Source organism: Lingula anatina, chromosome 3 (assembly GCF_051362555.1).
Source record: "Lingula anatina isolate TDL-2025a chromosome 3, LinAna3.0, whole genome shotgun sequence".
Lineage (NCBI taxonomy): Eukaryota > Metazoa > Brachiopoda > Lingulata > Lingulida > Lingulidae > Lingula > Lingula anatina.
The window spans coordinates 22390810-22418606 of NC_141769.1; the positions used below are offsets into that span (position 1 = coordinate 22390810).

Below are 27797 nucleotides of genomic sequence, written 5' to 3' on the forward strand. Positions count from 1 at the left end.
TCATTTTTACAAAATCAACTAACAATGTTGTAAAGATGCAGGAAATGTCAAACAAACACTTTCACGTATCTTATTAGTTTAATAATGAGACTGTTAACATGCCTAAAAACTGAATCTGAGGAAATGTGAAAAAACAGCATACCTTCTACAATAATGGCACGATTATGCTGATTTACGAACTCAACCTGCATTTTAGTAAAATTGACCACTCCTGTGACTTTCATGACAATTGGCCCATCTGTTTTTCTTATATTGTGTTTACAGTGTTGCATGTATGCTGAAAAGCGAAAAAACAGCATAACTAGTAAAATAGTGCCCCGATCATGCCGATTTTCGAACTTGATCTGCGTTTTAGTAAGACTGATTACTCCTGTGAGTTTCATGACAACAGGCCTATCGGTTTTCCTTGAAATGTGTTAACAGTGTTGCATATATGCTAAAAAGTGAAAAAACAGCATAAATTCTACAATAATGGCCCGATCATGCTGAATTTCGAACTTGACCCGCGTTTTATGAATATTAGTCAGCTCTGTAAATATAAAGCCAAAAAGTAAAACTGTCTTCCACTTATGGTGTTAACACTGAAAGTGCACGGCGACGGCGACAGCGACGGCGACATGATCGGCGACGGCGACGACAGACGCAGGTGATGGCAATATGTACAGACACATCTGTGTCTGTACATAAAAATAAAAGTATCATGGATATTCAGAAAATGTGATATGGGAAGGTCTTCAAGACCATGGAAGTTCAAAGTTCAAAGTTCAAAATGCCAAAATGTAAACAAGAGATAACTGTACTGAAATGATTTTCTTTCCATTTTCAACACCTTTTTACATAAAACAAAATAATCAATTTACTGTCATTTTTAAATGATCATCTAGGAAAATTGTCGACATAGGAAAAATATCAATAGAACAATTTTAAATGTCTAATTTACTCCATTTGCAGATTCTGAACATAGTGAATGACTGGATCTGACAAACTGCAATGATGAGTTCCTTTCCATTTTTGATACTTTATTACACAATGCATGATAACAGGTTTACCATCATTTTTATATAATCAACTAACAATATTGTTAAGAAGCAGAAAATGTCAAAACAACACTTTTACATATCTAATTAGTTCCATATTGAGACTGTTAACATGCCTTAGAATTAAATCTGAAGAAAAAAAAACACTTATATACAAAAAGGCTAATAACTTCATCAAAACTTAACTGATCAAGCTTATTTTCAAACTTGATCTGTATACTAGTCAGACTAATCACTGCTGTGAGTTGCAAGACAAAAGGCTGATTGGTTTTCCTTAAAATGTGTTATCAGTGTTGCATATATGCTGAATAAGGAAAAAAACAGCATAACAGTTGTAAATATAGTCCAATCAAGCCAATTTTCAAACTTGAAATGTGTATTATGAATATTCATCAGTTTCAATCCAAAAAGAAAAACATTTTTACACTGATCCTGTTTTCCGTGTTACAAAAATGCTGAAAAATTTGAAAAAAAAACCCCATCATAACTTCCCTAAAATTGGCCGGATCATGCTGAATTTCAAACTTAACCTGCGTATTATAAATATTAATCAGTTTTGTAAGTTTCAAGCCAAAAAGTAAAACGGTATTTTACTTATCATGTTATCGGTGCTACATAAATGCTGAAAAAAGTGAAACAAGACAGCACTGTTCTGAAATGGGTTTATTACCATTTTTAAGACTTTTTAAACATAAAACAAAATAAACAGTGCCATTTTTATATGACCAACTAAGAAAATTGATGAGATGGGAAAATATCAATAAGACAGTGTTATATGTCCAATTTCCTCCATTATGAGATTCTGAACATAGTGGATGATTGAATCTGACAAACTGCAATGATATGTGTTTATTTCCATTTTTGACACTTTATTACACAATACACGATAACAGGTTTACTATCATTTTTACAAAATCAACTAACAATGTTGTAAAGATGCAGGAAATGCCAAACAAACACTTTTACGTATCTTATTAGTTAAATAATGAGACTGTTAACATGCCTAAGAATTGAATGTGAGGAAATGTGAAAAAACAGCATAACTTCTAAAATAATGGACCGATTATGCTGATTTTCCAACTCAACCTTCATTTTAATAAGATTGGCCACTCCTATGAGTATTATGACAATTGGCCTATCTGTTTTTCACTTATCGTGTTATCAGTGTTGCATATATGCTGAAAAAAGTGAAAAAAACAGCTTAACTTCCATAAAAGTGGTCCAATCATGCTGATTTTCAAACTCGACCTGTGTATTATGAATATTTATCAGTTCTGTAAGTTTCAAGCCAAAGGGTAAAACAGCTTTTCATTTATTGTGTTATCGGTGTTGCAAAAATGCTGAAAAAAAGTGAAAAAATAGCCTAAATTCAGTAAAAATGACCCAATCATGCTGATTTTCAAACTTGACCTGCGTATTATGAATATTCATCAGTTCGGTAAGTTTCAAGCCAAAAGGTAAAATGGTTTTCCATTTATGGTGTTATCGGTGCTGTATATATGCTGAAAAAAGAGAAAAAATAGCTTAAATTTACTAAAAATGACCCAATCACGCTAATTTTCGAACTTGACCTGCATATTATGAATATTCATCAGTTCTGTAAGTTTCAAGCCAAAAGGTAAAATGGTATTCCATTTATGGTGTTATCGGTGCTGCATATATGCTGAAAAAAGTGAAAAAACAGCATAAATTCCCTATAAGTGACCCGATCATGCTGATTTTCGAACTTGACCTGCGTATTATGAATATTCATCAGTTCTGTAAGTTTCAAGCCAAAAGAAAAAATATTTTTCCACTTATCGTGTTATCGGTAAAAGTGCACGGCGACGACGGCAACGACGTCGACGACGGCGACGGCGACGACAGACGCAGATGACGGCTATATGTACAGACACATCTGTGTCTGTACATAAAAAGGTGCGAAATCGCGTAAAAGCCAGTTAGGTATTTCATCCGGGCCACTGGCTTTGTGCTCATAAGTTTTTTCTCCACTTGTGCTACTGAGATGATGTATTTGTCAGGGATATGTTCAGGAGGAGGAGGTATGATACTACTATCCAACAGGTTTAAGTCAGCAGATACAGACTGAAAGAAACCATTGATATATTCAGCTAAAGCATGGAGACTGCCATTAAATTTGTCATTGGCTAATCCCTGAAGATTGTTTGAGTGTGCGTGCAGACCAATCATCTGCTTTGTAGCTTGCCACCATTTTCTTGATTCACCAGATTTAACCTGTTTCACTTTGCTTTTGTAGTGCTTTCCTTTTAGGTTTCCTGACATTCTGTTTACTTTGTTTCGGTATATTTTGTATTGTTCATGGTCACCGGATTGCCAAGCTTTGGACTTCATTCTGATGGTATTTCGGAAGTCATCATTAACCCATGGTTTATCATTGGAGTGTCTAGTGACTTTGCATCGCACACAGAATGTTCAAGCATCGTTTATTGGTCTAGCAGGAGGCAGAAAGATCTTAGAATGATAGCCAATGAACGTCAATATGAATAAGGTCGGAGGCAGATCGTCAGCGATTCGAGAGAGACAAGAAGGCAATTTCCACATTTGTTCAAGGGCCGCATTAGTGGAAGATCGTCAGAGGGAAACAAGGTGGTTTGGTTGCGTTCATCAGCAACTGAGTGAAATATACATGTATATAATTTATGTTAATGTCACATGGCTGAGATGGTTACAACTGACTACTGAATGGTAATTTTGCATTAAAATCCACGTGCTCTAGCAGTTCAGACTGCCACAAAAAAAAAAAAAAATAATAATAAATAAAAAAAAAATAATAATAATAAAAAAAAAAAATAATAATAAAAAAATAAAAAAAAAACTGCCAAAATAAGTCCGTAATTGAATTTTTTATGTATTTTTATATTATTTTAAATTATTTTTTATACCCCCCTTTCTTTGAAAATTATTCTTTCTCTTTTTCATTTACATTTTTTTTATTTTTGAATGTCAAAAAAGCTATTAATGATAGGTAAGGATAGTGGCCAATGAAAAATCCAAATGAACAGAAAAATCGAAGGCGTTAAAAGTTTTAATTAGACTAATTATACCAGTAATAGACTGATTTTACTTCTATACTTCATCCTCTGCTGTATGCGTTGGCGGCCATTTTGGTTTATCCATACCAGAAACGTGCTAGTACGCAGTCAATTATGCTACTGTTTTTCTGACAGGAAATAGGTTCACAAGAGCCACAAATAAAGTATATGTCGACTTTTGGTTGTTTTTCTATTTTCCCTCAAAAATTGACGGCCATATTGAAAATGCTCAAAGTCTTGGAAGTAGACACCAAGCTAACTTAACCTTTCTAGCCCTAAAGAATGGATTTCTGTAATGGATGTTTACAGGAAAGATGATTGCAGGGTTCGACTATTTAGTATATGGGAGTCAGTAGATATTCGCATGTATTGTGCTATATCACCCAGTGACATCATCATGACGTCATTATAACTGTTATAGATGTGCACAGTAAGTGTATGTTTCTCAGATTTATTCATATTATTATAATTAACGCCGGTAGTGCTCGTTTAAGGGAATTTTGGATGTACGTAAAAATGCTGAATCAGCATATTTTAAGAAAGCTGCTCATCCGGGTACTTGTGAATTTTGGAATTGCCCCCCGATCCAAAATTGACAAACACCCAATGATCATTCATCGTGGAAAGTTTCATGCTTTTATCAACTTTTGCACAATTTTTTGGCTTAGCCGCCTAACTAACGTGGACGCAGATGCAAATGATTTTCTTGTACTTTTATCAGCTTTTGGCTTTCAGCATTTTTATGTACAGACACAGTATCTGTCGTCGCAGTGCACTTTCAGCGTAAACACGATAAGTGAAAGATAGTTTTACCTTTTGGCTTTATATTTACAGAGCTGATGAATATTCATAAAATGCAGGTCAAGTTTGAAAATCTGCATGATCGGGCCATTATTTTAGAAGTTATGCTGTTTTCTCACTTTTCATCATATATGCAACACTGTAAACACATTTCAAAGAAAACCAATAGGCTTATTGACATGAAACTCACAGGAGTGCTTAATCTTACTAAAATACAGGTCGAATTCGAAAATAAGCTTGATTGGTTTAGTTTTGATACAGTTATGCCTCGTTTTGTTTATAAGTGCTTTTACCTCAGACTCAATTCTTAGGCATGTTTACAGTCTCATTATTGAACTAATTAGATACGTATAACTGTTCTATTGACAAATGTTTCATCTTTACAATATTGTTACTTGATAACATAAAAATGGTGTTAAACCTGTATTAATCTATTGTGTAATTAAAAGTCAAAAATGGAAAAAAAGCAAATCATTGCAGTTTGTCAGATTTAATCATTTACTATGTTCAGAATCTCAGAATGGAGCAAATTGAACATTTAACATTGTTCTATTGGTATTTTCTACATCTCAACAATTTTCTTAGTTGATCATTAAAAAAGTACAGTAAATTGTTTTATTTAAAAAAGTGTTAAAATGGAAATAAACCCATTTCAGTTGAGTTCTGTCTTGTAGCATATTTTGTGCATTGTTATTTTCTGCTTTTTGTCTGTACATTTGACAGCTTTGCTGCCTTGTTAACTATTCTTTACAGAGCCTTGTGCAAAATGTATATTGGTCATCAATACAGTTATTAATAACTAAATTTAGACCAACACATGCTAGTCTGAGAGAAACGTTATATAAAATTAAAAAATATGCCGAAACAAGTTTTCCTAGTTACATGTACAAGACTTTTATACAGTAGTGAAATCAGTGATTGTTTCTGTGAAAAAATACCATAATACACCACCCCTTGTTCTCTTCTCTAGGATTTAAAACAAAAAACAATTACTTTCCCGTTTACTTATGTCACACCACAATTATTTAACATATAACTCTTTTTTACACCACAGGACACATTTCATTAGAAAAAAATCATTGATGTAATATTTGCTGAAACAAGTTGCTCTGATTCATTAGACTGCATACAAGAGGTAAATATGGCTACCCCCCCCCCCCACATAATTCATTAAAAATACTAAGTAACGATGCCTCACACAAATAATAATAATAATATTTTTTCACTCAACAAATATATGCATAAACTTTATAATAGCAAATTATTTTAAGTAATAATATTTTTTCACTCAACAAATATATGCATAAACTTTATAATAGCAAATTATTTTAAGAATTTGATGATAGGCACTTTGCTAATGGTAACCTGCACTCATTCTTTCAATACACAAAGATTCCATAACATTTTTATCTCATTTTCTTTAACTTTTAGAGATCTGCATTTATGTTGAACATACTCTTATCTTAATGTATCTTTTATTTCTTTACTTGACCTATCTTTCTGCAACTATAACCTATTAGCTGCAATGAATTTAAATAAACATTATTATTCCCTATTGCCCGGCAATGTGGCCAACTCAACGGAAAAGTTGTGTCCAAGCATTCGAATCATGGAACAATGGCAAAGAGAAGCAGTTAATGGTAATTAAAGTAATTATTTTGGGACATAAGAAGAATATACCAGTTGCTATCTACAATGCAAAAATCTTTTCAAAGACAAACCTTGAAAAAATGCCACTGCATGAAAAGTGAAAAATCACAAAAAAAAAAAAAAAAAAAAAAAAAAAAAAAAAAAAAAAAAAAAAAAAAAAAAAGAAATAATAAAAATAAATAAAATAAAAAATAATAAACTAGAGGATCAGAGAGACTCAGCACATAAGGATCCTGAATTAACCGGTATATCAGACCACACTACCCATTCAAGGTGTGTGTCAGAGCGCATTTCGGAGTATCATACCCCAGAACAAATTTTGTAGGACGACCGCAGGCTTATCCCGTCGGTATTCTGACTGATACTCCGAAATGCGATCTGACAAACACCTTGGAAACGGGTAGTGTGGTCCGACATACTGGTTAATTCCGGATCCTTATGTGCTGAGTCTGGTAGTTGGGTAGGCCTGATACAGCCTCCGGGTATTGTACCACCAGCTGGAGTTAGCACATTCTTATGTAAAAGCAAAAAAGGACACCACCTCTAGTGTTGTGCTTGACAAAATCTACAAAATGCAGTCTAAAGTTCTAAACATTTTTATTGAAAATTACAATTTAAAACAAAATCATGGGGAAGAGTAAAAGTTAAATCCAAATTTGTGAAGTGCGATTCATGGCGAAAAAAAAGGTCATAGGTCAATTTTAAGATCAAAATTAGATTGCCAGTATACGACTTCCTATTCAAGTTCAATAAACTATGGGCCTATCTCTGCCTGTTTTGGAGATATAAGGGACTAAATGTTATAATGTTAGAGTTACCTCTGCTAGTTTTGGAGATACAAGGGACAAAAAAGTTGCAAATTTCAGTCCATGGTGAAAAGTAAGTCAAAGGTCAATTTTAAGGTCACAGTTAGATTGCCAGCATATGACTTCCTATTCAACTTCAATAAACTATGGGCCTATCTCTGCCTGTTTTGGAGATATAAGGGACTAAATGTTATAATGTTAGAGTTACAATAATGTGCCATAAATTTCCTACAGAAGAAATTAATTGAAATAAAGAAAAGGTCATTTTGGTTGAAATTCTTGAAATTGGAGGGGCTCAGAAGTTCCATATGTTCAAATTCCATGAAATGTCATTTTTGACCAGAAGTTGTCTGCCTCACCCAGCCTTATGTTATCTTTTCCAGACGTTCAAAATTTTATGCATATTACCATATTGCACATTTTACTTTCACCACCACAATATACTTTTTGATACAGCATAACTCGTAAACAGTATGGAAAACAATAAAACGGAGACCACCTCCAGTGTTGGGCTCGACTTACTCCATCGAGCTTGCATTAACGGTTCCAGAATTAGAGAGAATTTTCTGTTTCGGCATCTTATGGCTGCTGCTCCCATGAAAATGCAACGATTGACCCCAAACTCACGGAGGTGAAAGATGACCTGAAGGGTAACACCTGCCAGTAATATTATAGATTAGGTCTGGGTAGTTTCTGAATATCAGCACAAATAATTTTTTTTGGTCAAAAAAATTCCCTTTTTTTTAAATTTTGGCCCATTTGACCTTGAAATAAAGGTCAAAGGTCATATCCAAGGGCATATTTGAAATCTCCACATATTACTTTCCATCAGCTGTCTATAGAAATTTTTCCCAAAATTCCTTCAGTATGGTAGATAATTCTAAGCATTTAATTTTGCCAATTTTGGACAAGGGTGCATTGCAATGAGAAACCTAGACCCCAGTACGGACAAAGCCCAAATTTTACGTGGAGTGAGTTGAGATTATACATGACCTAAATCCAAGAGATGGGTATGCAGGCTCATGTAGTCTAAGAGGAGAAGTGGTAACGGTGACATGGCGGCAGAGCTGGCGGACAGGACGGGACTAAAACCATGTGTACTGCCAGCGACCACGCTGGTGGTACAATAATAATAATAAAACTACACAACTTTAAATATGGCCAAATAAAGCTGATATTCAAAATTGATCTGTACTTTGGATCACTCAAGTAAGGTTGAAGATTTTGTCACAGGGTTTTCCATTTATTGCAATAATTGCTGTAATTAAAAGTGCACAGGAAAAACAATGGCAGATGCATGTGATGGATGAACAGACACGATGTCTAAACATGAAAGATGTTACAAAAGCAGCTTGCTTCTTTAATCTGTGAAAAAGTTCAATGCAAAAAGACGCTCAGTCATCATTTCAAGGCAATACCCATCACCTTAAAACATGGCAAAAGTGGAATATGCCTGTTTATGTAAGAGTTATTTTTAATTTTTTTAAACATCTGTATATTTACAAGCTCTCCTGCAAGCTGTCTAGCAGACGCCTGTGATACCATATTCCAGTGTGTGTGTGCCATACTTAAAATGACAATGGTTTTGTACAGGAAATGCATTTATTCCTTCAAAATGAGCAATGTTTGGATGACATCATGTGTATCCTCCTCTATATGTTGTCCACTTTTATACCCGACACTGCAGAAGGCTCGATTTCTTTTTCCTCCTTAGTAAAACAACTGCTCAATTCCAGGTGTTCCTCTTTCCAAATTATGCATTTTTTAATCTCCAGTCCGATAGCTTTGGCCATAGGTGGAGGCACTGCATTACCAATCTGAAACACGATAAATACACATGTAATGCTAAAACATATAAAATATTAGGGATGACGCAAAAATGCAGACAAAAATGAGTGTGGGGAAGTTATAAAGTGTTCCAGTTTTCCTTTTTCCAAGGCTATCAGCAGTGTGTGTGTGTGTGTGTGTGTGTGTGTGTGTGTGTGTGTGTGTATATATATATATATATATATATATATATATCATGCCTAGGATGAACTGGGCAGACAACCTACCACTGTCAAAGAGTTTTGAGCTGCACTGGTGGTAGACTGGAGGAGGAGGACTCATAAAAACAAACACATAACAAAACTTGCAGTTCCATTTTTTGGGGCTGATATATATGTATGTGCTGTATCATTTATTTTCTTTTTTTTCTAAAAAGAACAAAATTTCATAAATATCAAACATTGTTTTTGTGAAGTAAAACAACAGCTTCAAAAGGTTTGGCATTCATAATGTGAATGTGTGTTACTGTTTACCTGTCGGTGCCTATCCAAAATATTTCCATAGAATCTGTATGTGTCCGGGAATCCCTGAGAACGTGCACACTCACGCACACTGACAACACGGTGCTGTTCTGGGTGTAAAACCCGACCCTATAAGTAATATAAAACCTCATCTTGTAACAGAATTCAGAATATAACAAATTTTTTTCTTAATATATTTGCTGAATAAAAAATACAATGTTGCTAGACAGAGGCGGATCCGTATATATATATATATATTCTGACAGTCTTCCAAGTTATCTTTGTTAATACATCCTACATTTTTGACCATCTTCCAACAGAAAAGTTAAGATTCCTGTCAATATAAACCTGAAAAAAATTTGGCCATCTTCTGGAAGACCCAGAAGATGGCCTCCATCCACCCCTGCTACTGTATCAGGACAGCAACCCACCCCCTTGAAGAATGTATATTAAAATACAAATATAAAGTAAAGCGTATAAATATTAAATCTTTTTATCCATTTATGAAATATAATGTGATGATGCAATGCAAGGATGGATAATTAATATCATTAAACAAATTATTTTATCCCAATTTTATTTTCATGGAGTACAAGGACACAAAATTTTAGAGAAAGAAGTGCAGAAAATTTTATTAAAAATCTGCTCAAAATATATATCCAGGTAAAGGTGGGGTAAACAGAGGATCTCACTCATCCAGGTAACCCTCTGATGAATCAACTGTTACTTTTAATTGCCTCATCACTGCCCCTTCATGAAGTTGCCCACCTTGAATAAAGGTGCTATGGGGCAAACAGTTTTTTTTTTTTCACTTATTCAGGTATCCCTTGGATTATCTGTTACTTTTAATCACTTGACCATTTCCCACCTACCAACCACACTAAAATATTCATAAAATATCTGTTTACACCACCTTTACCTAGAGGATAGGTGGTTATACTTTGATTAGATATTTTATAAAGCTATCAGTACTTTTATTCAATGGAAAAGTTTGTAATAAAATGATTTGTCTAATGATGGAGTTGCATTATCACACTAAAAATATAAATAAAATGGATTAAATGTTTTGAACTTTAAGTAGCAGTATCTACCTAAACCTCACATCATGCTAAAGTGAAAACTCACATTTTTTCTTCAAGTTGTGATCCACAATCTCTTATATGAGCAACAGATCACTTCAAGTACAGAATTTGAGAATCAAAAATTAAATCTATGATCTCAGAGTAAATTCTCTACCACCTGAAACTATAATCATTTTTTAAATCTTAAATTGTACTTCAAGACCAAATCAAGCGCAACAGTGGTTACAAGGCAACGGCAATGGTGGTGATGACCACAGACGCAGGTCACAGCTGTATGTACAGACACAACTATGTGTGCACAGACATGCTGAAATCTTTTCAGAACTGCTGGACATTTGGACCAGCAGTGATAAAAAATTTCCCGGACAGAAAATTTCCATTAAATACGTAGACGTTTCATTTTCAAAGTAGTACACAGAAGTAACTCTTGTAAATACATATTCAGTTATACTATCAATAATTTGGACATGTTGAATAATTTAAAAACAAAAACTGACACTTATGAAGCACTGCTTTATTGTTGTTCTCATTTCACAAGTTCCCGGGTTCATACACAGTCAGGCCTTTAGAAGAGCTTGAAATTGTTTCTTCCTTTGAAAGTCCTTGAATTTCACACTTTGTCCTTTAGTTCAAAAGTACAGCGTGTATGGCTTAATTTTTCAAGAACTGCCATCTTTCTATATATGAACTAGAGGATCAGAGAGGCGATACCGCCTCCGAATATTGTACCACCAGCTGGAGCAAGCGCATTCGTATAGACCCCCACATACACAAAATAAGGGACACAGCCACCAGTTTTGTGCTTGACAAGCTGTAAAAATGCAATCAACAAGAATTTTTAAACTATTGCAAAAAACATATATGGTACAATCAAATTTAAGTTCTTCGTAAGGTAGGTCAAGGGTCAATTTCAAGGTCACAGTAAATTGCCAGTATATGACTTCATATTCAAGTTCAAGAATAACTATGAACCTATCTCTGTCAAGTTTGAAGTTAAAAGAGAAAAAAAGTTCAGTTCATGATAAAAAGTAGGTCAAAGGTCAATTTCAAGGTCACACTTATATTGCCAGTATAGGACTTCCTATTCAAGTTTAATAATAACTATGGACCTATCTCTGTCAGTTTTGGAGATAAAACGGAAGCAAAATTTGCAAAATTCAGTTCATGGTGAAAAGTAGGTCAAAGGTCAATTTCAAGGTCACATTTAGATTGCCAGTATATGACTTTCTATTCAAGTTCAATAGTAACGATGGACCTATCTCTGCCAGTTTTGGAGATAAAAGGAAAGCAAAATTTGCAAAGTTCAGTTCATGGTGAAAAGTAGGTCAAAGGTCAATATTAAGGTCACATTTATATTGCCAGTATATGACTTCCTATTCAAGTTCAATAGTAACTATGGACCTATCTCTGCTATTTTGGAGATATAAGGGACTAAATGTTATTATTTTGGAGTTACCATAATGTGCCTTAAATTTCGTACAGAAAAAATTAATTAAAATAAAGAAAATGTCATTTTGGTCAAAATTCTTGAAATAGGAGGTGCTCTGAAGTTTCAGAAGTTCAAGTTTGATGAAATAATGTCATTTTTGAACACAAGTTGTCTGCTTTGCCAAGCCTTATGTTTTATTTTTCCAGAGTTCAAAATTTATTATCCATTACCGTACTGCACATTTTGCTTTTACCACCAATATGTACTTTTTGATACAGCGTAACTCGAAAACCGTATGGAATACAAAAAAACCGAGACCACCTCCAGTATTAGGCTTTACATGCAAAGTTCAGTTCATGGTGAAAAGTAGGTCAAAGGTCAATTTTAAGGTCACATATAGATTGCCAGTATATGACTTCCTATTCAAGTTCAATAGTAACTATGGGCCTATCTCTGCCAGTTTTGGAGATAAAAGGGAAGAAAAATTTGCAAAGTTCAGTTCATGGTGAAAAGTAGATCAAAGGTCAATTTTAAGGTCACATTTAGATTGCCAGTATATGACTTCCTATTCAAGTTCAATAGTAACTATGGACCTATCTCTGCCAGTTTTGGAGATATAAGGGACTAAATGTTATAATTTTGGAGTTACCATAATGTGCCTTAAATTTCGTACAGAAAAAATTAATTAAAATAAAGAAAATGTCATTTTGGTCAAAATTCTTGAAATAGGAGGTGCTCTGAAGTTTCAGAAGTTCAAGTTTGATGAAATAATGTCATTTTTGAACACATTGTCTGCTTTGCCAAGCCTTATGTTTTATTTTTCCAGAGTTCAAAATTTATTATCCATTACCGTACTGCACATTTTGCTTTTACCACCAATATGTACTTTTTGATACAGCGTAACTCGAAAACCGTATGGAATACAAAAAAACCGAGACCACCTCCAGTATTAGGCTTCACATGCAAAGTTCAGTTCATGGTGAAAAGTAGGTCAAAGGTCAATTTTAAGGTCACATATAGATTGCCAGTATATGACTTCCTATTCAAGTTCAATAGTAACTATGGGCCTATCTCTGCCAGTTTTGGAGATAAAAGGGAAGAAAAATTTGCAAAGTTCAGTTCATGGTGAAAAGTAGATCAAAGGTCAATTTTAAGGTCACATTTAGATTGCCAGTATATGACTTCCTATTCAAGTTCAATAGTAACTATGGACCTATCTCTGCCAGTTTTGGAGATATAAGGGACTAAATGTTATAATTTTGGAGTTACCATAATGTGCCTTAAATTTCGTACAGAAAAAATTAATTAAAATAAAGAAAATGTCATTTTGGTCAAAATTCTTGAAATAGGAGGTGCTCTGAAGTTTCAGAAGTTCAAGTTTGATGAAATAATGTCATTTTTGAACACATTGTCTGCTTTGCCAAGCCTTATGTTTTATTTTTCCAGAGTTCAAAATTTATTATCCATTACCGTACTGCACATTTTGCTTTTACCACCAATATGTACTTTTTGATACAGCGTAACTCGAAAACCGTATGGAATACAAAAAAACCCGAGACCACCTCCAGTATTGGGCTTTACATGCAAAGTTCAGTTCATGGTGAAAAGTAGGTCAAAGGTCAATTTTAAGGTCACATTTAATTGCCAGTATATGACTTCCTATTCAAGTTCAGTAGTAACTATGGACCTATCTCTGCCAGTTTTGGAGATAAAAGGGAAGCAAAATTTGCAAAGTTCAGTTCATGGTGAAAAGTAGGTCAAAGGTCAATTTTAAGGTCACATTTAGATTGCCAGTATATGACTTCCTATTCAAGTTCAATAGTAACTATGGACCTATCTCTGCCAGTTTTGGAGATAAAACGGAAGCAAATTTTGCAAAGTTCAGTTTATGGTGAAAAGTAGGTCAAAGGTCAATTTTAAGGTCACATTTAGATTGCCAGTATATGACTTCCTATTCAAGTTCAATAGTAACTACGGACCTATCTCAGCCAGTTTTGGAGATAAAAGGAAAGCAAAATTTGCAAAGTTCAGTTTATGGTGAAAAGTAGGTCAAAGGTCAATTTTAAGGTCACATATAGATTGCCAGTATATGACTTCCTATTCAAGTTCAATAGTAACTATGGGCCTATCTCTGCCAGTTTTGGAGATAAAAGGGAAGAAAAATTTGCAAAGTTCAGTTCATGGTGAAAAGTAGGTCAAAGGTCAATTTTAAGGTCACATATAGATTGCCAGTATATGACTTCCTATCCAACTTCAATAGTAACTATAGACCTATCTCTGCCAGTTTTGGAGATATAAGGGACTAAATGCTATAATTTTGGAGTTACCATAATGTGCCTTAAATTTCGTACAGAAAAAATTAATTAAAATAAAGAAAATGTCATTTTGGTCAAAATTCTTGAAATAGGAGGTGCTCTGAAGTTTCAGAAGTTCAAATTTGATGAAATTATGTCATTTTTGAACACAAGTTGTCTGCTTTGCCAAGCCTAATGTTTTATTTTTCCAGAGTTCAAAATTTATTATCCATTACCGTACTGCACATTTTGCTTTTACCACCAATATGTACTTTTTGATACAGCGTAACTCGAAAACCGTATGGAATACAAAAAAACCGAGACCACCTCCAGTGTTGGGCTTTACATGCTCTACAAAATGCAAAAAAGAATGGGTCTCTAGCATTAACGGTTCCCGAATTAGAGACAGTTTTCAGTTTCGGTATCTTATGGCCGCTACTCCCGTGAAAATGCACCGATTGACCCCAAATTCATGGAGATGAAAGATGACCTGAAGGGTAACACTTTCCAATAATATTATTGGTTAAGTCTGTGTGGTGTCTGAATAACAGGGCAAAAAAATTTTTTTTTGTAAAAAATTTCATTTTTTTGAAAATTTTGGCCCATTTGACCTTGAAGTAAAGGTCAAAGGTCAAATCCAAGGGTATATTTGAAATCTACACATATGACTTTTGGAAAGCCGTCTATAGAAATTTTTCCCATAACTCCTTCCGTAGGGTAGATAATTAGCATTTAATTTTGCCATTTTTAGACAAGGGTGCATTGCAATGAGTGCCACACCCAGACCCCAATACCGACAAAGCCCAAATTTTACGTGGAACGAGTTGAGATTATAGGTGACCTAAATCCATGAGATGGGTATGGGGGGCCTTACCGTCTAGGAGGAGAAGCGGTAACGGTAGCCGTCCGGCGGAGCCGGCGGAACGATCCGGACGAGACCGAAACCATGTGTACCGCCAGCGCTAACGCTGGTGGTACAATAATTGTTCTTGAGAAAAGAGTCAGGCGTCCAAGTTTAGCAGTAAACATTTACCATGACATGTTTACATATGCTTCCAGCATGAACTGCCCTCGTGATAACGGTCTGTATGTTGCAACCAATAGACCAATGACAGCGCGCGTAAGCAGGGGGATTCCATATGGGGAATTACCCATTCGTTTGAGACGGATACTACGATTGGCAAGCGTACTTTGTTAGTGAATGTGAACAAAATGTCTTTAAACATTGTTTTTACGTGTTGATCATTTAGCAAATGAAAAAAAAAATTATGTGGATTTTATATAATCTTATTCTAGAAGTATATTGAACGATGACTGTAAATTTAAAATGACGGCTCTTAAAACTCTTGTCAGCCCTTTGGACTGAATAAGTACAATTTTTTACAGGTCCAGAGAAATTGTACCGGTCATGACCGATCAGACCTACAGCTTCAGCATGTCTGGTGCAAATTAAAATAAAGACACAGATTTAGGTGATATGGTACTGTGACACAAGAGAAAATGGATCTTAGAGCATAAGCTGACCGTGATACTGAAGTTAGGAAAGGTACCCTGAACATGGGCAAATCTGGATAACACCTAACGAACTAATAGAAAATTGTTTTATAAAAAGGGAGAGATACTGTACGCACCTTACACTGATCTTGGACATAATTACGAAAGGACGTGAAATGCGGAGCAAGATCAAAGGATAATCGGCTTAGCGCGAGTTCTTCATGAAACCATGTGCGTTCGGATCACGTGACCTTCCTTACAGGTAGCGAGCATATCGCAGTTGTCGATGACTTTTTGTGACATTTGGGCAGGTAGTTCGTGATAACGTGAGGTAATCCTTCTGGTGGCTGAGACAATCAACTTATAGAGATTAATTATAAGTACAATTTGTTCTATCAATTTGGAAGCTATGTGAGAATTTGATATGTTTGTTCATGGAGGAATTCAAAATGCCCTATGTGGTAAAGGCAATCTTGTTTGTTGCAGTAAAATGAGCATTCAAAATTGTATAATTGTAGTGCAGCGTACTTGTTTTTAGCTAAGATCCGAATTTTTCTCTCTATGTGAGAAATGAGCCTGCGATGCGGCAATAATGAAACCTGATGCAGTTTCTCTCCAATTTCTTAGGCTCGCTGACATTTCTTTTAGACCGGTAGGGCCTATTTTTTATTCACCTTTTAAATAAAGATGACATAAACACTGCTGTATACTTAATGTATAAATTAGTGCGATTTGCTAAAATATGCGCGATTTTTAGGATGATAATTAATATTTTCTACACACAATATAGGCTCTCGTTGCAATATGGCAAGTACCACACATGCATTTGTGACACACAAAAACGCACCCGTAATGCCTTTTAATATTCCTTTATCATAGTTGACATCCACACTTTTGTGAACTGTATACATATGTTCATTTTACCAGCTAACGTCTTCTCGAATTTGGGGTTGCTCATTAATATTTTTTTACCCTCAATATCGCTTCTCATTGCAATATGGCAAAACACATGGATTTGTGACACACCAAAAAGTGCCCGGAGTGCTTTTAATAAACTTTTATCAAAGTTGACATCAACACTACTGTGAACTGCACATATATGTTCATTTAACCGGCCATTGTCTGCTCGAATTCGGAGACGTTAATTGATAATTTCATTACTCTCAATATCGGCTGTCGTTGGAAAATGGCACCACACATGAATCGGCCGATACATTGCTTTAAAACCACTTATATATCAGCTCAACATAGATCAATACAATCTTTGAAACGATAACAAGTATAGACAAAGGCCAGAACCCATTTTAATGAGGTTACAAGAAAAAGATACTGAAAACTCGAAACAAATTTCCACGTGTTGATGCAAGCTTATGTGCTCTCAACTGCAAGATGGCGGCAATGCTTTATCATAGCAAACACGAGGGACCGCGAGAAATTACGTTACCCATGCGATAGAACAAAAGAAAATCACTGAGGCACAGCGCGCTACCTTGATAATAAGCTGTTCAGGCTCCCGTGGAGCTATCAAAACAGCTTATCTAAGACAATGGGCGAATGTTTACCCGAACGCACATAGCTTCAAAGGAAGATGCCGCGTTTCACGTCCTTTCGTAATTATGTCTAAGCACTGATCATGATGCAATATCCTTGCTTTTAAAGATGAAAGATGTGACAGTTAGAGGATGAGGGCTGGAAACAATAATACTTTACTAGGAGATGAAAAATATATTAACAAAATAAAAACTGTAATTAGTGAAGCAAAAAAACAGATACAATTACTTAGAAGACCGTGGTTCAGCATTTGTTATAATTATCATGGAAATACGGCACTTTTCTATAAGATTTTCAAAGCAAAAATCTAAACAACATAGAGAAAATAAAAGAGGCATTTGGAAACAAGGCAGCAAAGCTGTCAAACAAAAAACAGAAAATAAAGATGCAAAAATAGGTCATTTTGTCAATTTTGATGCAATAATAAATGATGCTTATAATAGCATAGTCAGTCAACACTGAATTTTAATCATGCACAACAGGTAACATGGTCAATAACAGGAGCGGATCCAGAGATATTTCCTGACAGTATTCCAAAGAATCTTTTTGATCCATCCTCCATTTTTGATGGTCTTCCAACAGAAAAAAAATAGATACTTGTCAATGTAAACCCAGAAGATGGTCTCAATCCAACCCTTCAATAAGATTACAATAGCTGCTATTCAAACTTTAAATATAAATGCTGTTTAATATTGCAAATAAGTTTATATATAAACTAAAGGATCAGAGAGGCGATACCGCCTCCGAATATTGTACCACCAGCTGGAGCAAGCGCATTCGTATAGACCCCCCACATACACAAAATAAGGGACACAGCCACCAGTCTTATGCTTGACAAGCTATAAAAATGCAATCAACAAGAATTTTCAAAATACGCAAAAAATATATATAACTTAAAATGGTACAATCAAAGTTAAGTTAAGGTAGGTCAAAGGTCAATTTCAAGGTCACAGTAAATTGCCAGTATATGACTTTCTATTCAACTACAATAGTAACTATGGACCTATCTCTGCCAGGTTTGGAGTTAAAAGAGAAAGAAATTAGCAGAGTTCAGTTCATGATTATAAGTAGGTCAAAGGTCAATTTCAAGGTCACACTTAGATTGCCAGTATATGACTTCCTATTCAAGTTCAATAGTAACTATGGACCTATCTCGCTAGTTTTGGAAATAAAAGGGAACCAAAATTTGCAAAGTTCAATTCATGATAAAAAGTAGGTCTAAGGTCAATTTCAAGGTCACATTTAGATTGCCAGTATATGACTTCCTATTCAAGTTCAAAAGTAACTATGGACCTATCTCTGCCAGTTTTGGAGATAAAAGGGAACCAAAATTTGCAAAGTTCAACTCATGGTGAAAAGTAGGTCAAAGGTCAATTTCAAAGTCACATTTAGATTGCCAGTATATGACTTTCCATTCAAGTTTAGTAACTAAGGACCTATCTCTGCCAGTTTTGGAGATATAAGGGACTAAATGTTATAATTTTGGAGTTACCATAATGTGCCATAAATTTCCTACAGAAAAAAATTAATTAAAATAAAGAAAAGGTCATTTTGGTCAAAATTCTTGAAATGGAAGGTGCTCTGAAGTTCCAGATGTTCTAATTTGATGAAATAATGTCATTTTTGACCACAAGTTGTCTGCTTTGCCAAGCCTTATTCCGGAGTTCAAAATTTATTATCCATTACTGTACTGCACATTTTGCTTTAACCACCAATATGTACTTTTTGATACAGCGTAACTTTGGAGATAAAAGGGAAGCAAAATTTGCAAAGTTCAGTTCATGGTGAAAAGTAGGTCAAAGGTCAATTTTAGAGACACATTTAGATTGCCAGTATATGACTTCCTATTCAACTTCAATAGTAACTATGGACCTATCTCTGCCAGTTTTGGAGATAAAAGGGAAGCAAAATTTGCAAAGTTCAGTTCATGGTGAAAAGTAGGTCAAAGGTCAATTTCAAGGTCACAGTAAGGTTGCCAGTATATGACTTCCTATTCAACTTCAATAGTAACTATGGACCAATCTCTGCCAGTTTTGGAGATATAAGGGACTAAGGCTTTATTCACATGGAATGTCTATTTTCTAAAAATCTTTTTTCTATTCGCGCTATCTTATGATCACAGTCTATGCCCTGAATATCCCGCCACGTAATTACTGGCAGCGCGAGCCAGTTACTTAAAGTAACTTATAGTTACTGGCTCGCGCTGCCAGTAATTACGCCGAGGGATATTCAGGGCACAGACCATGATCACAACATATGCCGCGAATAGAAAATAGAATTTAGAAAATAGACATTGCATGTGAACGAAGCCTAAATGTTATAATTTTGGAGTTACCATAATGTACCATAAATTTCCTACAGAAGAAATTAATTAAAATAAAGAAAAGGTCATTTTGGTCAAAATTCCTGAAATGGGAGGTGCTCTGAAGTTCCAGATGTTCAAATTTGATGAAATAATGTCATTTTTGACCACAAGTTGCCTGCTTTGCCAAGCCTTGTTTTATTTTTCCGGAGTTCAAAATTTATTATCCATTACCGTACTGCACATTTTGCTTTAACCACCAAAATGTACTTTTTGATACAGCGTAACTTTGGAGATAAAAGGGAAGCAAAATTTGCAAAGTTCAGTTCATGATGAAAAGTAGGTCAAAGGTCAATTTCAAGGTCACAGTAAGATTGCCAGTACATGACTTCCTATTCAACTTCAATAGTAACTATGGACCTATCTCTGCCAGTTTTGGAGATATAAGGGACTAAATGTTATAATTTCGGAGTTACCTTAATGTGCCATAAATTTCCTACAGAAAAAATTAATTAAAATAAAGAAAAGGTCATTTTGGTCAAAATTCTTGAAATGGGAGGTGCTCTGAAGTTCCAGAAGTTCAAATTTGATGAAATAATGTCATTTTTGACCACAAGTTGTCTGCTTTGCCAAGCCTTATGTTTTATTTTTCCAGAGTTCAAAATTTATTATCCATTACCGTACTGCACATTTTGCTTTCACCACCAATATGTACTTTTTGATACAGCGTAACTCGAAAACCGTATGGAATACAAAAAAACGGAGACCACCCCCAGTGTTGGGCTTTACATGCTCTACAAAATGCAAAAAAGAATGGGTCTCTAGCATTAACGGTTCCAGAATTACAGACAGTTTTCAGTTTCGGTATCTTATGGCCGCTTCACCCGTGAAAATGCACCGATTGACCCCAAATTCACACAGATGAAAGATGACCTGAAGGGTAATATTTTCCAATAATTTTATTGGTTAAGTCTGTGTGGTGTCTGAATAACAGCGCAAATAAATTTTTTTCGTAAAAAAATCCATTTTTTTGAAAATTTTTGCCCGTTTGACCTTGAAATAAAGGTCAAAGGTCAAATCCAAGGGCATATTTGAAATCTACACATATGACTTTTGGAAAGCCGTCTGTAGAAATTTTTCCCATAATTCCTTCCGTACGGTAGATAATTAGCATTTAATTTTGCCATTTTTGGACAAGGGTGCATTGCAATGAGTGCCACACCTAGACCCCAATACCGACAAAGCCCAAATTTTACGTGGAACGAGTTGAGATTATAGGTATGGGGGCCTTTACCGTCTAGGAGGAGAAGCGGTAACGGTAACATGGCGGCGGAGCCGGCGGAGCCAGCGGAACGGACCGGACGGGACTAAAACCATGTGTACCGCCAGCGCTAACGCTGGTGGTACAATAATAAGACAAAAGGCCGATCAGTTTTCCTTAAAATACGTTATCAGTGTTGCATATATGCAGAAAACAGCAAAAAAAAAACAGTATAACTCTTGGGAAAATGGTCCGATCAAGCTGATTTTTGAACTCAACTTGCGTATTATGAATATTCATCAGTTCAGTAAGTTTCAAGCCAAAAGGTAAAATGGTTTTTCACTTATCACATTATCAGTGTTGCATATGTTCTGAAAAAAGTGAAAAAATAGCATAACTTCCCTAAAAATGGCCTGATCATGCTGATTTTCTAACTTGACCTGCATATTATGAATATTCATCTGTGTCTGTACATAAAAAATTAACGAGCTTCAAGCGACAACAGACGCAGGTTATGGCTATATGTACAGACACATCTGTGTCTGTACATAAAAAAATTAACGAGCTTCAAGCCGAGATAGACAATTTAATAAAGAAAAAGCTAAAGAATTAGAAAAACTAAAGACTGAATATATTTAATCCTAGAGGCTAAAACTGAAGGTGCAATAATGCGTTGTAAAGGTAGATGGTACGGAAAGGGGGAACACAATACAAATTACTTTATCAACTTGGAAAAAAGGAATTGAGTTCCAAATACAATTACAAAACTAGAAATTAACAATACACTAAAAGTTACAATTAACAAAGATATTCTACAAAAACAGGAAAGGTTTTATGAAAATTTGTACACTTTACAGAACACTACCATAAACGAGAGAATTTTTTATTAATGTACAAAACACACCCCAAATTCCAAATTAGAGATCAGAGAGGCGATACCACCTCCGGATATTGTACCACCAGCTGGAGTAAGCGCATTCGTATTAACCCCCCAAAAAAGGGACACCACCACCAGTCTTTTGCTTGACAAGCTTATAAAATATAATCAACAAGAGTTCTCAAAATATGCAAAAAAATATAACTAAAAATGGTATAATCAAGCAGATTTTCAACTTGACCTGTATTTTCCTAACATTGATTACTCTTGTGATTTTCTAGACAATAGGCCTATTGGTTTTTCTTGAAATGTGTTGTCAATGTTGCATATATGCTGACAAAAGAGAAAACCTAGGAACAACACTGGGCATATCTCAGCTAGTTTTGAAGATATGAGGGAGAAGAAGATATGCAAAGTTCAGTTCATGGTGAAAAAGTAGGTCAAAGGTCAATTTCAATGTCAGTATATGACCTCCTATTCAATAGTAACCATGGGCATTTTGTTTGTTTGTTTTTTTTTTTGCCAATTTTGGAGATTTAAAGGCCAAAAAATATGCAAAGTTCAGTTCATCATGAAAAGTAGGTCCAATTTAAGGTCAATTTCAAGGTCACCGATAACCAGTGTATGACTTCCTATTCAAGTTCAACAGTAACTTTGGGTGTATCTCTGCCAGTTTTTGAGAAATAAGGGAAAGAAAATTTGCAAAGTTCAGTTCATGGTGAAAATTACGTCAAAGGTCAATTTTAGGGTAACAGTTAGATTGCCAGTATACGACTTCCTATTCAAGTTCAATAGTAACTATGGGCGTATCTTTGCCAGTTTTTGAGATATAAAGATCAGAAAATATGCAAAGTGCAGTTTATCATGAAAAGAAGGTCAAAGATCAATTTCAAGGTCACAGTTAGATTACCAGTATATGACTTAGTATTCAACTTCAATAGATACTATGGGCCTATCTCTGCCAGTTTTGGAGATAAAAGGGAAGGAAATTTTGCAAAGTTCAGTTCATGGTGAAAAGTAGGTCAAAGGTCAATCTAAAGGTCACACTTAGATTGCCAGTATATGACTTCCTATTCAAGTTCAATAGTAACAATGGGTGTACCTCTGCTAATTTTGGAGTATTTCACATTTTATTTTCACCACTGAATCTAGCGACATTGTACTTTTTGATATAGTGCAACTCCTAAATCTCCTAGTAAACAAAAAATGGACACCACCTCCAGTATTGCCCTTGACAAGCTCTACAAAATGCAACAAACAAGATGTCTCTAGCATTTATGGTTCCAGAATTAGGCTGAGTTTTCATTTTCGGCATGTAATAGCTACTTCTAATGTGAAAATGCTCCGACTGACCCCCAACTCCCAAAGATGAAAGGAATCCCTAATTGTATTCTCTCACTATAATGTGAGAGCTTAGGTCTGTTAGTTTCTGAGATTGGCTCACACAAATATTTTTTGCATTAAATTCCCATTTTTAGAAAATGTTGGCCTGTTTGACCTTCAAATAAAAGTCAAAGGTCAAATTCAAGTGCATATTTGGATAATTTTTCCAATAATTCCTTCGGTTTGGGAGATATTTAGCATTGAATTTTCAAAAATTTTGACAAGGGTGCGTTTGAACGAACGTCACGCCCAGGCCAATGCACAGAGACAAAAAAAAAAAAAAAAAAACGGGGATCAAGTTGAGATTATATGTGACCTAAATCCAAGAGATGGGGGCAGGTCTAGGAAGAGAGGTGATAACGGTGACTTGTATCCCATGCCATCCTGCAGAGCTGTACGAGATGGTCGGGACTAAAACCAAGAGTTCCGCCAGAATACACGCTGGTGGTACTGATTAATATCTGAATTTAAACAAATTTCTGGTTTAGAACTAAACTTGAGCAAGTCCAAAGCCCTGTGGCTTGGATGTAATAGATTAAACAACGAAAAGCCCCTTGGGTTGCTATGGTCAGATAGACCAATAAAAGCTCTCAGAATTAATTTCTCTTTCTACTTATGATTACGAAAGCTGTAGGTTTCTAGACTTCGATAGTAAAGTTGATCAAATTGAAAAGCTGCTTAACCTTTGGTCCAGCAGAGACCTCATATGGATTGAAAAGGTACAAATACTGAAAACGTTGGGTCTGGCTAAACTGGTTGCTAATTAATACAGTTCTTGAGACCCCAAATAATATTATTTTGAGGATAGATGCTCTATTCAAAAAAATTTCTATAGAATGATAAAAAACAAAAAGCAAAATACATTATTACCCCCAAAGAGTAAAGGTGGTTTAAATATGACACGTGCAATTGCACGTGAGGTCTCCGAAGGCCTCAATGGTTAAGTGCATAATGTCAACTGACAACAATGATCCGTGGGTTATAAACATACTGAAATATTTAAGAAGTGTGGGAGGAAAACTTCTTTTCAGTTATAATTTTGAACTGAAGTACATTAACACTACGAACATACCACTGTTTTATGTGGCCTTGTTAGATGCATGGAGTGATCTAACACCCTAATAATGCCTTAGGTATAAAGAAACAGATAATATGGAATAACAGATTCATACTTGTAAACAAAAAGTCAATATATTTAAGGCACTGGTCAAAAGCCGGGGTAAATTATATTCAAGTTATCATAAATATTAATGGTGAATTTATATCATCAGAAGAAATAATAAGTCAACACAACTTCGACATTAAGTTGCCGAATTTTCTTGAATACAAAAGAGTAAAAAAGATCAATTTCGATATCATGGTTACGTAAGCTTCGGGCAAATGCAGAAACAGTTGACAACACAAACTCAAATGAGATAGTATGGAATCTTGCTTCCACAAAAACCATTTACGATAAACTAATAGAAAGAAATGTAAATCTACCTACAGCAAGTTTGCATCTTATCTTATCGACTTGCCGAAAGTTTTCTTGATACCATTTGAGTCTGTCAAAGAAACTTAGCTACAAGCAATGCAATACAATAATTCACAATGTGCTGTACACAAACTCCACACTGTTCAAAATGAAAATAGTTAGTAGCCCAGGATGTATTAACTGCCATATGAAAGAAACAATAAATGTGTACATGCAAGAAACTTTTTGATTGCATTTGAAAACTGGTGGAACACTTAAAATAATAGCATTTATAGTCCCAGAAGTAGAGAGAGTTTTCAGTATGGCATTTAATTGCTGCTTATCCCATGATAATGTACCGACTGACCCCAAACTCATGAAGATGAAAGTGACCCTAAGTGTAACCCCTGCCCATAATATTACAGGTTAGGCCCGAGTTTGTAGTTTCTGAAAACAGTCACAAATTAAAATTGTTTTGTGAAAAATTCCCATTTTTAGAAATTTAGGCCCATTTGACTTTGAAATAAAGATCAAAGGTCCAATCCAAGGGCATATTTGAAATCTCCTCATGACTTTCAGTCAAACATCTACTATAATTTTTCCCATAATTCATTCTGTTTGGAAGACAGTTATCATTTAATTTTGAAAATTTTGGACATGGGTGCAATTTGGACAAGTCCCCCACCTAGAAAATTTACAGCAACAAAGCCCAGATGAGATTATACGTGATCAAACTCCAGGAGATGGGGACACACGCCCTCGTAGTCTAGAAGCGGTAATGGTGATATGGCGGCGGATATGGAGGACGAGGTGGAATGGGACAAAAACTATGCGCACAGTGCAAGCCCTGCCAGTGGTACAATAATAAACATGCCTCCTGAAGGTAAGAAACTCCTGAATATCACAAGTAACTAATAAAACTACTGACTTGACAGGTAGCTTGCCTGCAAAGGTCTCTCAGTTTAAAAATCCAGGTAAGTACTACTCAAAACCTGCACGGGAATGACACTATAAAAAAATCTGACAACAAGATGAACCTAGTAAACTACAGTATATACAGAGGCCATTCAGAACAGAAGATCTGAAGATCTAATCTACTGATGGTCTCCCACCTCCATGCATGCCATTAAACGGATTAAATCATGGCTCCAAGGTTTAATTGCTAGGATGGCGCGTGTGGAGATGCACCTGAAGTGTATCTTGATATTAGCAACACCAGTTATGTCAGATGACCACAGGAAAGGTAGAATGCTGAAACCTACATGATGGGGTATATCAGTTGGACACGAGTAGAAACTATTTTGTTCTCATCATTAAGCACCTTCCATGTACCCTAGCACTCTAATGAAAAAGCGTATAACAATTTCTTTGCCAACAGAAACTTTTTTGGTCAGCAGCTAAATTTTTATTCTTAAGGTTTTGTTACCTGTTTCCCCATTGGTTCTGGATTTGTCACCGTGGTGCTAAAGAATCCATCCCATTCCAGTCTACCATACAGCCCTGCCCAGTGGTTGTGCCTGTTACCAGTGTGGGGAAGACACCATGGAATGATAGTGTTAAACTGACGATCCATTGGATCACATACTCCTCCCTCTGCACAAGAGCATACGCCACGCAAAGCACCTGTAGAGGAATGTCCATTTTTCTTGTCACGGTGTGTGTACACTCTGAAAGTATATAAAACTGAATGGATACTTTTGAGGATGCTGCAGACCAGGAAAATCTGCTCAAATGTAGGATACGGATGAAAATACATTGCACGCTACAGTCAAGGGGTTTCTAACTTTGTTCTTCTTTTTTATATCAAGACTAATAAAACAATACCAAGACTAAATTGGAAATGGAAAACAATCTATCAATTTAGGATCTTTTTGAGTTTCTTAAAAAATGATGACGTTGCACAAAATGAAATTATATAATGTTTTACTACATAATCAATAGACGTCTAATCATGTACTATTGTTAATGGGGACATTCAGAGAAGGTAACTGGCACAGGGCATCATGCACATAGGGGTTGTAAGTCACAACTTGAAAATGCAACTGATGAAAATTGAAATGAAGACAGATGCTGGTGATGCCTATATACACTAAACAAAAATATAAACACACGAAGGAATATGTGGATTAATTTTCATGTATCGAAGTAGAGTATATAGCCAACAATAACAGCATATTTTCCACAGCAAATAGACATCACTTTGAGAGCATTACGGGCAGTTTAAATGCATAGTCCAAGAGTTAGGGCATTAACTACACCATGGGGAACAACATCCTGAGTTCACAGACACTAATAACGAGTATGGCCACCATTAGCTTCGCGCAGAGGAGTACATCAGTGGCACATAGACATCACGGAGTTGTCAATAGTGGCCCGAGGGATATTATCCCATTCCTCCTAGAGTGCTACTTGCAGTTGGGGAACATTCTCGGGAGCTGGAACATGATGGCGTACACACCGAAGGGTAACACTTTCCAATAATATTATTGGTTAAGTCTGTGTAGCTTCTGAATATCAGCACAAATAATTTTTTTTTAGTAAAAAATTTTGTTTTTTTGAAAATTTTGGCCCGTTTGACCTTAAAATAAAAGTCAAAGGTCAAATCCAAGGGCATATTTGAAATCTCCACATATGACTTTTGGTCAGCTGTCTGTAGAAATTTTTCCCATAATTCGTTCCGTAGGGTAGATAATTAGCATTTAATTTTGCCAGTTTTGGACAAGGGTGCATTGCAATGAGTGCCACAACTAGATCCCAGCAGCGACAAAGCCCAAATTTTACATGGAACGAGTGGAGATTATAGGTGACCTAAATCCAAGAGATGGGTACGGAGGCCCTTACCATCTAGGAGGAGAAGCGGTAACGGTAACATGGCGGCGGAACAATCCGGACGGGACTAAAACCATGTGTACTGCCAGCGCCTACCCTGGTGGTACAATAACTACCTAGCAGAGGGCTTCAAGCCCATAAGAGTTCAAAGTCCTATATGTGGTAAGCTTGATGTTCTTTAAAGTCAGATATGCATGGAAAATGGCA

The 27797-nt window shown here is 35.5% G+C and overlaps 1 protein-coding gene across 1 annotated transcript in view; it reads right to left on the minus strand.

The window, feature by feature from the left end:
- Positions 1–5365: 5365 nt before the first annotated feature.
- Positions 5366–27797, minus strand: part of LOC106166632 (DNA (cytosine-5)-methyltransferase PliMCI) — a 111090-nt gene continuing 88658 nt past the window's right edge. Inside the window, exons 34-36 of the mRNA XM_087009113.1 lie at positions 26188–26428; positions 9648–9764; positions 5366–9164 (exon numbers count right to left, since the gene is read on the minus strand). Of these exons, the coding sequence (XP_086865239.1) occupies positions 9000–9164; positions 9648–9764; positions 26188–26428 (523 nt within the window). The 3' untranslated portion in view covers positions 5366–8999. The remainder of the gene's footprint in view (positions 9165–9647; positions 9765–26187; positions 26429–27797) is intronic.